The sequence below is a fragment of the Cyphomyrmex costatus genome, unplaced genomic scaffold (genome assembly GCF_001594065.2).
Source record: "Cyphomyrmex costatus isolate MS0001 unplaced genomic scaffold, Ccosl1.0 scaffold169, whole genome shotgun sequence".
NCBI lineage: Eukaryota > Metazoa > Arthropoda > Insecta > Hymenoptera > Formicidae > Cyphomyrmex > Cyphomyrmex costatus.
In genome coordinates this window covers 170,159-184,133 of record NW_017275704.1, presented here as the reverse complement: position 1 = coordinate 184,133, position 13,975 = coordinate 170,159, and the positions used below count along the sequence as shown (strand labels likewise).

General features: G+C 37.2%; 1 protein-coding gene across 1 annotated transcript; it reads left to right on the top strand.

The window, feature by feature from the left end:
* Positions 1–693: 693 nt before the first annotated feature.
* Positions 694–13,950, top strand: LOC108771872 (uncharacterized). The gene is made up of 3 exons (XM_018537273.1): positions 694–701; positions 969–1,184; positions 13,794–13,950. The coding sequence occupies exons 1-3, from the start codon at positions 694–696 to the stop codon at positions 13,927–13,929; spliced, it is 360 nt and encodes a 119-aa protein (XP_018392775.1). The 3' UTR covers positions 13,930–13,950.
* The last annotated feature ends 25 nt before the right edge of the window (positions 13,951–13,975 follow it).

Genomic DNA, 13,975 nt, shown 5'->3' with positions numbered 1-13,975 from the left:
TGGTGCATTAAAATATTTAAAACGAATCGTACGTGAATTGATTGCAAATGTTACTAACATTTCAGTCGTTCCGCATTTCTACTTGAAAATAAAATCAACAACGCATTAATTAAAAGTCCTCTCTCAATTCCTTCAGTTTAAAACAAAATTAGAAAGTAGAAAATCGTCTTAGATCCGGAATTAGACTACGCATCGAACATTGACATTGAAGATTGAAAGATTGAAATTTGGCCAATCGAAATAATAGGAGCTGAAATTCCTTTATTCTCATTGGTCAAATTTTAACTTTCAACCTTCAATGCGCAGTCTTGACTCCGGCTTTTAGTGGGTGCAATAAAATCTTTCAATACGCACCGTGGTACAGATACCGATATCGTCCAATCGAATTGAAAGGAAGATCGCGATATCTCAGACGTGTGTGGGGTATATACCCAGGGTACCGTTCGATACCGGGTGAAGCGAAATCGTACGAACCGTTGCGCACGCAAACAGGATCCGCGCGCGGCCTCGCCGGAACTGCGCCGGGACGGCCGATGTTAGCCGAAACGTCCCGAAGACGCGCGTTCGTGTCCCTTCGGGGTCCGCGGGCACGGCCGAAGATCGCCGAAGCGCCCGTGCGCCCGGATAGCTCCGTGACGGTTGCGTTACGTTCGCATTCGCTCAGCCGTCAGCTCGGCAGTTGTCAGCTGCGCAATGGCGACGTTAGTTCGTGCTCGCTTTTTCTGCTGCCGCCGTCGTTTCTGAGCGGTGGGTCGGCCCGAACGTTGGACCGTCCGTCGCGCGGATACCACGAGTCTCTCGCGCGCGCTCTCTCTCTCTCTCTCTCTTTCTTTCTTTCTCTCTCTCTCTCTCTCTCTCACGTCTCGTCCTGGAGAGCTCGTCGCGGAGATAAATCTCAACGGATCGCGTTTCGGGAAGGAAAAACGGCGAACGGACGCGCGCGTTGCGGCTCCGTCGACGTGACGCAGCAGCCGACGAGAAGTGAGCCAAGAAAAGAAGAAAGAGGAGGAGGAAGAAGAAGAAGAAGACGACTCCGAGGTCGATCGTGATAATCGCGCTCGATCGAGGTGCCGCGGACGTCCAATCGTCTCAATCAACCAACCTACCTACCTGTCCCACCGATTCAGGAACGACGCACGGCGACAATTATACGAAGGAAAAAAAAAAGAAGAAAAACACGAAGGTAAAGTTTCCGTCGCCGATGAAGGAATAGAAAGAAATGTGACCGAGAAGGAGTCGAGTGTGTGCCGATCTACCTCTCCGACTCCGAGCGAGAAACGCGCTATCGACCGTGGAATACTACCGGGGGATGCCTCTCCGCTTTTCGCGGGGTGGAAACGACGACGATGAACGCGACGCCCCTCCCCCAAGTGCTTATGTGTACGTCGTCGTTGTCTCTCTCTCTCTCTCTTTCTCTCTCTAGCCGCGCGTGTACGAGTCGCGCGATTCCAGTGCAAAGTGCATTGCTGTCTATTGCATCGTGTTCCGTCGTGAACGTCGCCTCCGGCGACTTGCCGGTCGCGACGACTGATCTGGAACTTTTCGATAAACAGCGGATATGGAATACTGGGGGGGGGATATTTACTGTTAATCAATACAAATCCCGAAAGGGCGAAGGAAGAGTCGATAATAAAATTACATTTAAAATAATATTAAAGTGTCAACATATTTAATTCTAAATTTGTATATAAAAAACAAAAGAATATAAAACAACTAATATAATGAAATAAGGGCAATGAGCCAATTTTCATTAAAATCTTTAAATCAATCTAATATATTGCGAAGAATATCACGTAATTATGGCGTTTCGTCCCAACTTCCACTACTGGACTCATCAGTAAGGCATTGTAGTGGAAGCCTACCTTAGACGCCTGTTTTAGTTGTTAAATCGAGATTCTATATAAAGAGATATACAAAACAATAAAATTTACTAAAATTCAGAGCTGGGCATGTATTTAAAATACTTTTATTTGAAAACAGTATTTGTAATACGATTGTATCATATATTTTGTATTTCAGCGGTGTGCATGAAAATATTCTGCATTTTATATTTTATGCAAGTATATAAAAGTATTTTATATTTTGTATTTTAGTATTAATAATAAAAGATTGAAAGTATTTTGTATTTTAAATACTAAGATTGACGATTAATGTTATTATTTAAATTATGAAATACATAAAGCTTTCAACCTTTCAATTTTGAATACAAAATATGTAATACTTTCATGCACGTCACTAAAATATGAAATATAAAATCTTTTATTGCGAAAACTGTGTTTTAAATAAAAGTATTTTATTATAAAATAAACTAAAAACATGATGAACGTTACGTTTTTTGTAAATTATATTCTTTTGTTTTTTAAATTTAGAATCAAATATGTTGACATTTTAATATTATTTTAAATGTAATTTTATTTTTGACTCTAACTTTGCCCTTTCGATTTGTATTGATTATTGTTATATTAAGAGTCCTTGAATATTTTTCATCTTATATATAATATTGACACGACGTTCTCTTTAAATTCTTTGCAGTAGAATCTTGCTCTGTACAGAAAATTGAATCGCTCTTGGAAAAGAGTGAGGCTCAATTTTCAGTCTTCAAGTGGAACCTACAATGAGATTTTTAAGTATAAAACAGCTAAACCTGAAGTTCTAAGAAATTAATTAATCACAGTTGTGGAGGAGAATAATCGATTGGTTAATTTTTTTAAAGCTTAAGCTTTATAATTTTACGCCTCAAGATCTCATGGGAGACGTCACTTAAGGAGCGAGATTCACTAAAAATTCAAGAGTACACGATAATTTCGTACATTCTGTTGTGTGACATTTTTCGAGTACGCTTCTGATTCGCGTCGAAAGCCAATTAATGACGAAACTGCAACGATCCTAGTTCCCGAAAAAGTATATACTATTAGACGGATAAGTGAACAATTTACAACAATTAACATTTGACTAACTCATGCAGTACAAGTCATTCAAGTAACAGTGTTATAACATTGTAAGCGTTGCAGCAATTTTGCTGCAAGCTTCCGTGACGTATAGAAAGCAAGACTGATACAATGTTACACATTATTGGGTAATTAAGCCGTTAACATCGCAATCTCATGTATTGCTAATTTTATTAATTAAAACTATATCTTGGAATATTTCTGGTATTTTCAGAAAGTCGATCATTGGTCGAAGTTGACACGTCATTTTCTCGTTGAATTTCGTAACGATTCCACAAATATGAATCGCAATAATTTTCTGGTAAAACTTGGAAGTATGATGTGTCATTAGAAAAAAAAAAACAGAGAAATTCATCGTATCGATTTAAATGTGTTGTTAAATAAGGTTTATTTGAAGTTGCGTTCATTATGTATATTAGAATAAGAATTATCTCTTGGAAATTTTTATCAAGTTCCTCGCTTGAAATACTCCCGGAGCCCACAGTCGAGAAAGCCTCTGGCTTTCGTTTAGAAATATTTGGAGCGCAACCTTGACGTTTGTCGCACACGGGTAACGCTTTTTTTTTTCTTCTTCCGTTGTTTATTTCTACTGATTATGAGTCAGCGTACGCTCGTACTGAATGAGCATGTTTACGTTGAATGAGCGATTTGACGCGGGCACTAAAACCGGTACGATCGCAGGCGCGTTTACATTCCGTGAGATACCACCGACGATACGCAAACAATCTGTTTGTTCCCGACAAAAGGAACGTGTCAGTTGATGCGAGAGAGATCCATCTTTCTCAATCTTTCAGTGAATTTGATTGGATGCATTCGGTGCGTCAGATTTTTATATAACTAATTCTTTTAGGAAAGTGACTCCAATTTTTATATACGCATGCGCCAAGAGACACATCTGAGAAAAGTGCACCCATGCTTGTATATGAGGGAGTCTCTTTCTTTTTTTCATGTAATTCTTAAATAACAAAACTCCTGTATAAATCAAAATCTAACTTGGATATATATCAAGCAAATCTATTTATTACAAACAATTATTAATTGTTTGTAATAAATAGATTTGCTTGATATATATCGGCGTTGCGTGAAGTTATCTGCGCTTGACTCCTAGTGCCCTTTTCTTTCCAAGTTAGTTTCTTTTTTTCCTAATGGATTTCTAGGTATCGATCATGAAACTTTTTCCCTAGGATGAAAAGTAAAAAGTAAAAAATTTCTCCATTAACTTCAATGGTGAAAATTTTCACTTTTCATCCTAGGGAAAAAGTTTCATGATCGATACCCTGATCCACAAAAGCTGGTCACAGTAGGTTTGTTCGTATGCCCCAACATGCACCAACGTGCTCCTTTTTTTCAGCTCTAACGAGCGCATTTGAGTGAATAGAAGCTATAATTGGAATATATTGGAGTATGTAGGCTTATACGATATACGAACAAACCTAGTACCATGAATTAAGAGTCTAGTAGTATACTTATACTCTTGAAGAAGTCAGTATAGTACTCACTGATGCATAGACGTACACAAATTGACATGAAGATGTGTGTTCGATATAAGTATAAAACGAGTTATAAATCATGAAATCACATCACTACTTTTATTAAATTAATTGTCAAATAAAATACGTATCTTTTAATTCAAAAAATATTTGTGTTGAACTTTTACATTCAGTTTCAATCACAGCGTATAACGGTTTTAATATGCAACAGATATTCAGAAGTCTTAAAATTAGTTATTTTCACGTTTCCCTAAGTAGTACCCGCTCATAAGAGTAACTAAACTATATATAAATACTAAGTGCGCTAACTAATATATAAATATTAGTACGTTCAACCGAATTCGCTGTTCGTCACCAGAAATTGTGTTTCTCTCGTCGGGGAATAAACGGTCTCAATCAATCAACAATTCACGAGATGAAATCGAGGATGCTGCGATAGAGGGAGGGGGGAGGGGGAGAGGGGAGTATTTCGCGTCGGGGTCGGCCGGCTCGACATCAACGCGCGCGGTCATTTTTACAATGTAAACGGGAGCGTGGCGAAGCTGTTAGGCAATTTACATACTTCGCGAGCTTGCGTCACGTTCGGTTGCGCTCTATTAATGCAAACGGTGCCCGCAATATCGCCTCTCGCGCACGAGCGCGACGATCGTGGAATTCTCCGCCATTTTGACCTTACCGAAGGATATCTGGTATCTCTGTAGCATGGTGCGTGCGTGTGTGTGCGTGTGTGTGTGTGTCGCGCGCGCATGCGCACTTGCGTATGTGTGCAGCCGTTGTGTGGGTCGGCTGGTAATATCGCGAGTGTCGTTTCGACACGCGGCGATGGCGATGGCGGCAGCGAACGCAACACTTTACTAATTCCGAACTTGCGATTTCGTCAGACACGCGGATTTCATTTACAGGAACGCGGGAAGGGGCGGAAGGGGCGGGGTGGACCTCGACAGTGCCCTGAGGAATCCGTGCATCTGCCGGCTAAATCGTCTCACGAGACCGTCTCGACTCGCCGCTCCGTGGTTTCGATATTCTCTCGCAATAATTTTCTCCAAGACTTGAAATTTTGTTGTAAACGACTTTTTATTTCGTATTAACCTTGACTGCGTTCACCCGGGTGCACCCGCAGGTATCCTTGTTTAATCTTCGATAACCATTTTCTTATGCATTATGCGATATGCAAGATTCTCTGCTCTCGCGCCCTTTTTTGGTTAGATTAATATATTTTATATTTCCCCCATCTCTCTCTATATTCTACATTTATGAGATTAAAAATTCAATGTATTTGTACTCCCAGTGACATCATTCATTATAAATATAATCGTAACATATTGTTATATATATATATATATATATATATATATATATATATATATATATACATATATATACACACTTTTACATTCCAATACTGGAAAAAATGACGTTACATATCAACACCAGTATTTTGAATAATGAAAATAATAATGTGACTCAAAAAATTAAAAAATTATATGATGAGAAAGAAGGTTACGAATCAAATAATAATAAATTATACTTGTTAAAAACACTGCTTTAATACATTATACAAAACGAACGCAAAATAAATAAATAAATATACGTTTCGGCCCTATTTAGGTCATTTTCAATATTAGAAAGTTAAAATTCAGTTAACTGTATTATACCAAGTTATGTAGTAGTACATTGCTTGTATTGCACATATTTATCGCATCTTATGATATTTATAGTTTCGTTGGTTGCACAAATTATTTGGCCTTTGTCTAACATTATCATTTGAAACATGATAGAAATGTGATTGTTCGTGAGTACTCGAAATTGTTGAAATTGTTCCTTTTTTTTTATGAAAAACACAAGAATTAGGTGTTATAATATTGTATGGAATTGTATTAGCAAATTAGAGACAATAGTGATCAGATTTAAATAGTTCTTGTTTTGTCAGTGTTTTGGAACGCTATTAGCAGTATTTTAATTGAAAATAATTTTGTTAATTCATTAACGCTCTTAACAAAACAAATATGTCACGCTTTTGTTTTAATAAAATTTTATTTGTTTCATTAATACTTATTGAAAATCAACGATATTATTTTTAAATAAGGTAATGATATAATATTTTTTCGGTATGTAATATCTTAAATATGTATTAGGTGTACAAATTAATTCTCGGCCTTTTTTGATCAACTTTGACATTTATTTATAAAAACATGAAAACAGACTCAATCTTCAAAGTAATCTCCCTCGCAATCTATAAATTTTTTCCATCTCTTAGGCAATCGCCGGATTCCAGATCGGAAAAATGATGGTGGCTTTGAATTAATGAATTCATCGAGAATTCGACCTCTTGGTTTGACTTGAATCGAGAATCAGTTAGGTGATGTTGCAGAGCTCGAAATAGGTGATAATCCGGGGAGCTAAGTTTGGAAAATACGCTGCATGAGGGAGATGGATTTCTATGAGGAAGGAATTTCCCATCCTAAAACGGAGATGGTTTCCAGAATGTTATTTGCTGTAAGGGGCCGGGCGTTATCACCTGCAGCATGATCACATTCCTTCTTCCACTGCCGATAAATGGCCTTTTTTCTTCAGGAGTGTCATTTACACGAATCAATTGTTGATAGAGCTCAGCAGTCACGATCTGACCTTGTCGGAGTAACTTATAATCACGCCCTTCTGATCCCACTAAATGCATAACAACACCTTTTTTGCATGGATGTTCGGTTTTGCGATGTTCATTGAACAGCTTACCTGGACAGACCCATGAGCCTCTTAGGATTTTCGTACAATATCCACTTTTCATCACAGGCAACAACTTTGTGCAAAAAATTCTTTTTCTTGAACTTAGAGAGCAAGGAGAGAGCAGTATCGTGGCGTCTGCTTTTGTTTTCGAGAGTGAGCTCATGAGGGACCCATCGGGATTTTTTGCGAATCTTCCCCAGCTGTTTTAGGCGATAGGAAACGTTTTGCTGAGTTACTCCAAGCATATTTGCAAGTTCTAATTGTATTTGGCAAGAATTCTCGTTCAAAATTTCCTCCAACTCCACGTCTTCTACTTTTTTTGGTTGACCAGGGCGTTCACAATCCTCAAGGTCGAAACTTTTCTCAAGGTGCTCTCGCGACTGTTGGAACAATTTTTTACACCTCATTTTGAAGCTTAAAGATGACACTTCGAAATGACTATAAGGGAGGAGAGGGAGTTCAACTTAGACGGATTCTGAGATCGCTGAAAGGGCCGAGAATTAATTTGTACACCTAATAACTAACGTAAATTTAATCATAACACATAACATACATAGATACTAATAAAAAATTAAAAAAAAACTTTTAGGATATTTTAAGCATCCTACTTACCAACTTTTTTATTTTTAGTAAAGCTGTTATTTTTAACAATTTCAAAAATTTGAATTATTTCAAAATTTTTTAATTTTTGAAGTTATGAAAATCAACAGCCCTAATCTTCATCATCCTCTTAAAGATTAAAAAGAAATTATATTGAGATTTATCGATCTTATACATACAAGGGTGAAGATGTAACAGAGTATATTAAATTAAAAGATATTACGCGATAGGTACTTATTTTATCAAAAGACGTGTATGTGGTAAGGGAAATGAATACATTGCATGGAAAAAAGCCGTAGAAAGGCTAGCGTCGTTACTTCAATTCATATATAACGATTTCAAATTTATGTAACTTAATACACAATAAATATTACATCATTTTCTTTGAAGGAAATTATGTAATCTTTATTGTGTATCAATCTTTATCGTGCATTATTGATTGTATCGATAGCTTTCACGCACTCTCTTTTGATAAACGTATCCATATCACACTAGCGATTGGTCAAGAGATGCAAACGCAGACGCAATCTCCAATCGCTGTGGTATGATATGGCATAAGATTACTCGTTTTGATCGTCACCAGTGAATTCTATTGCATATTGAAAAGCTCATAAAGGGAAATCCTATTCAACAAGAGCGAACCGAGAGAGACAGCCGATGAGGATATTGTTTTCTCAGTTTACCTGCGTATTATCTATATTGGGTCAATAGAACCTAGTACGTTAGAGAAACAAAGAGCACGATCCCTGCTAGATGTTCTTTGTTAGTTTTCTGCTTTCACGGTTCTATTGGCTTTTATAGTGGTAAAAAGTTTTCTAGTACGTTATAGGATTCATTGCTCGCCACTTGGGGTGCGTTTCAGGTATTCAGAGTATTATCGTTTTATTGTTCACCGAATGTTAAATGACAGTAAAACGATACCTGAGTGCATCCGGGTGAAGTTGCTAAAACATAATCTTGTTATTCCAGTTTAGCGCGTGTGCAGGATTTTAAATGCACAGTTCTTCGCTTGTCTCACCTCGTTCTCGAAGCTGAAATGCGAAATTAGATTTTGTAGCTCCGTTAATAGCTCTTCCATTTCGATTCCACTCTCAAGGGGCGCGATACACAAAGATTATCAGTCTAGCTTTTTCGAAATACTTGCGATAGCCGGATTCAAGGAAACAGGTCGTGCTTGCCAGACGTTGGGTCATCGTAGCGCGATATATGATTGCTCCTTTAATCAGAGTCCGGGCACGTTCACCTGTCGATACGGCGCTGACCTTACGAATATCGTGGCATCCACGTGATCGAAGATAGTAGACCGTTTTCCGCTATTGAAAAGAGTCCTCGCCGATGATAAAACCGATATTAATGACGATAAAACCTCGTCATCTCGTGTTTCATATCAAGCGACGAAGAGGAAGCGGCAAGGGAAGAGGAGGAAAAGGCAGGAAAATTGCGTTGCTGAATGCATAGCCCTGGTCTTTGGAGCGAGGAGATCTGTCGTTGCGTTGGTGTTGTCGACTTTTGCGCAAGTGCGTAGATATCGTAATGGAGGAGGCCGCGAAGTATCGCCAGTCAGCATCTGCCGCGCGAGTGATATATGATTTTCAAACGACACGATACAAAACGCAGCACGTAAATAGGCAGTAAATTGAGCAATATCTCCATTAAAATTGTCTGAGATAGCTATTCTCATTTCGATTGCCAAAGTTCATGGTTATAAAAATTATTTTGTTAACCATGGACTGCGTTTAGTAGAAAAAGCAACTTTACGATTCATATGAGTCTTCAGTAAGAATTATTATACATTTAGATTAAGCAAGAAATTAAGGGCAAGTATAACCAAACATTAAAGAATTTTATAGCAATTGCAAATTTTTTCTACTGAACGCATTATTTAACGTTTTAGTCTAAAAATTAATTTATTTGCTGTGAAACTATCATTTGTTTCAAGAACTCGACAAAATTTATATATAATGTTAATAATCAACTAGAAATAATGCAATAGGTAAAATAATATTAGATAAATAGAAAAATGTAGGTTCCTAATATTTTTTGCCAAGGTTGTAATGGCTAGAGTTTGCATTGATTAAATTGCAATTTTTAATTTGCTTTTACACAGACAATTCATTAATTTTTTTTTAATATTGATATCTCTTGTCAAGGATAAATATTCCTATTTTTATATCAGCATCGATCTTCATTTTATACAATTGAGATTGGTATAATAATTCGCGAAAAACTGATCTTTTTATCGGTTTTTCTAACAGAAGTACTGATCTTCGTATTCGATCTTGTCACTCGTTATTGTCGAGACGTTAATTGTTACCGTTAATTCGCTATAATTCCTCACATTGTGAACAAGAACAATCGTCGCTTAGTAATCCTAGTTTTTCTCTAATTCACCGATGTCATTGAGATAAAATACAATACGTATCCTATGTATATTTCTAGAAAATTAAATCTAATTATATATCAGCAACCTTTAATTATTTATTAATTGAAAAATTGAAAACAGAAAGGAAGAATCTCGGGAAAAATACATATAATTGATATTTCATGAAGTAAATTATGTATGTACTCCTTTTACTTTTGGCATTATTGAAACTGCAGAAATTGAGGATAATACAATTTGACGTGGAATCAAATTTGACTTTTTTTTTTATTGATTGAAAGAAAAATAATTTTACTGCGCAAAACAAAGTGACATGAAAAATAGCAATACGCGACGTACCGTGTCGGTTGTACTTTGAGGAGTTTCCTCAAGGACAACTGCGCGACATTTGCATATCTTGAATCGACGATTCTGAACGGTTATGCGGATGGGAATGTATAATTTGAAGAGGGGTACTCATCGAGGGGCGACCCAGCGATTGGAAGCGAATTTCGACGTGAGTGGTGTATGAAGATCTACTTTCGTCCACTCAACTTTCCCACGAAACGATTATGAACAATTAAATTTGCTGATGTGGTTATAATCGAGTATCTTTACGAATTCTTATAATATTTAGACCTTCGTTATATATAAAACACAGAAGCTCGCGATTGTCTTCATAGCAAGCGCCAAGTAAATGTTTACGCTCGCTCGCACATTCTTCATTTTCAACCGTTTGTAGAATTTGACAATCGTGACTTCGATACACACACACACAAATGCTTAAAAATAAAAAATTCTTTTTAATAAGTAAAATTCTCTCTCTCTCTCTCTCTCTCTCTCTCTCTCTCTCTCTTCTGTTTGATAAATCAAATGCTTTGAAACATTTATAGTGAGTTTTTGATCTATGTTGTTCCCTCTTTCAATAAATCTCAGTTCGTTTTCTCGTTTTTGTTCGCATTCTCTATTTTTGTTCTTTTATTCCTATTTTTACTTATTTCTACATTCTTAGATAGATTGTCTAAATTAATAATAAACGTCTTTACTTATCTATCTATCTATTTCTTACTTATCTATCTATTTCTCACCCTCTTTTTTATTTATTAGACAAATTACCACATAATTTATCCGAAGATGGCACTAGCGACTAGACCGATATTCATAGTCAGTTTTTATTTTAAGACCATCTTAATAATGTCTTAAGATCTAATGTGATCTGTGACTGGTTTATGATATACATCTTAAAACTGTACTGACTGAAGGTCTTAATTATTGTAATATAAGAACCGATTATAAATACCGGTCTTATAACGTTCATTCGATATGAAAGAGGATTTCAATATCAATATAAACTCAGGCGTTTGACAAACGAAACCGAATGGGGTAACATCACTCATAACATCGTACCCTCTCAGTGTCCACAAGTCCATATTTAATTCTTGAACACAGATCCTTCTCGCGCAATCACGGATTTCAATGATGCGGCGAGCAAGAGTACATTCAAAGCAAGAGATGTTACATTCGTAAACATCGTGGATCAATGGCGTGTCATCGACATTTATCAATAGGGGATGTTGGCGGGAGCGTGCGAGGAAGGAGAGAAAGATATTTATAAGCGATAAAATTATGCGAATGAGTCATCGCGCGAGTGGATCATCGCAGCCCGCTACTATTTCAGGCGGTCTGAATAAATTCGACTATACTCCTATTTCCCTTTGGATGAAGAAAAAGAGGGATATCTTTCTTTCGCGAGCGATCGCGTCGTTTCGCGTCCACGCGATTGCCACCGCTGCCGGTCACGTGTGTGTACCCACCTCCTCTTTCTGTCGGATCATTCATAAAACCGTCACGTAATTTTCCTCGTCACCGATTACTTTCATTCGTCCGGTTCAGTGCCGGTTCATACCTTGAGACAGGAGCCATCGATGACACTTATGTCCGTTTCTATCAATGTAAATTAACTGTAATCTGGTTCAACTTATTTTTCACTGTTCTTGTTTTAAGAATTAAAAGAAGATGAAGAGTTGAATTGACCAGAAAACCCATGAAGGAGCAAAACCCTCTGATTTTGATGTAGGTAATGCTTCCTAAAATGTGCCTCGTATTTTTGTTTAGAAAGCAATGTATTCAATGCTCATAAAAATCAGAAAAGAATATACTTATGGGTTATCTTGTGAGATAATTCTTAATACAAATGATTTGGACCATTCGTGTTCTGCAATTTTTTTTTAAATACTAGAAGCACTTGGTTAAATAATCTCTATCCTTCCTTGTTTTTTAAATATAACTTATAACCTTACAAATAAATACTTCCCAAAAATGTTAAAGTGTAAAAATCGCTTAACAATTTTTGTATTACTTTCAAAAGTAAGGGAGATTAACCCAAACACAGATTATAGTGTTTTGAGAAGCTGTAAAATTTTATCACGAAAATGTTAAGGATAATTTAAGTTTCACTTTCCTGCGGCAGCTGCTATAGCGTAAATGTTTGTATAAAACAAAGTGAGCGATCACATAGCGACGTTGACTTTCTCTTGAAACTTTCAGATAAATTTGCATTAGCTTTCTAAGTTTATAGACAACAATCGACGCATCAACGGTCAACATTTGTGTCTGTACTTATATACTTATTCTATAAAAAAATATATATATATATTCGCGCTTAGTGACCCGATCGAAACGAAACGATCGACGTTCATAACGCGGACGCACGGCCGGAAATTGATTTGGGGCAACCGCGAGACTCGCCGCCGTCCCTGTCCCCCGGCGAATACCCCTGACCTTACGGAGTTCCCTTTCTTAATCGTGTAATCGTAGGAATTGCGCACATGGCGTAGAAATGTCGAAATGTCATATTTTGAAATTGTCCGTGAATCATATTATGAACTCCCCTCCCCCTCTCCTGTGAACGGAAATATATTGTCGTCGTCGTCACGTCAGATCTTGCGAGTAGTTGCGAGCATACATGTAAACGTCGTGGTAAGCATAATTGTCGTGTAGGTGCGCCATGCCGCTTCTACTATTTTGGCCAGGGCCACCTGCGCGAATTATCGGTGATGTCTTTTCTTTTTTATAACGAAAGGGATGTAGTGCGGCGTCTCTGAGAGAGGAAGACATGATGCAATGCCGGTTTACCATGATTCGGTATTCGTAATATTCGTATCCACTATGGCTGACATTAAATGTTTGCTAAATGAATTTTCAGTTTTATGTCTTCAGAATTAACATATCACGTTCGATATAATTGCAAAATGTATCAGATATATATTATACAGATTATTTATGACTTATTTTCGAATTTAAATAAAAAAGGTTGTAGTGGCAAATAATATAGACTCGTATTTTGACTTTCAAATGTAACGCGCGAGCTACGTTTTCTTCATAAATAAATCTAATCTGTAATGTTCTCTTTGTGTGCTTCCTGTTTCTTGTCACTTTTATCTTTTTTATCCTGTTTTTTTTTTTTATCGTCCGAGGTTGATGAACCTTATAGTTATAAGGACAAGAAATATGTCACGAGAAACCCGATTGTCGATAAAATTGTCGCCAAGAGGGAAATAGACGAAAAATAGAAATTAAGATACAGAGAGCAAAGAGGAGCATAGATGAAGTAGCCTTAACTCTCAATATAATGAGCCATCATTACAACAATCACTCCTTTCGTGTTGCAGGATCAGCTCTTGCAAAGAGCGACCGACTGATAACACACGAAGATCTCTCTCCGTCCAAGGACCCGGCGCAGCGACACTACGAAACGATACTGCACGGGTCAACAAAAGCACAAGTGATATTTGTAACTAATAGTTAACGCGTTTAGAGCTTAGAGGAGCCCGAGACCGTCTTGCGAAACTCCA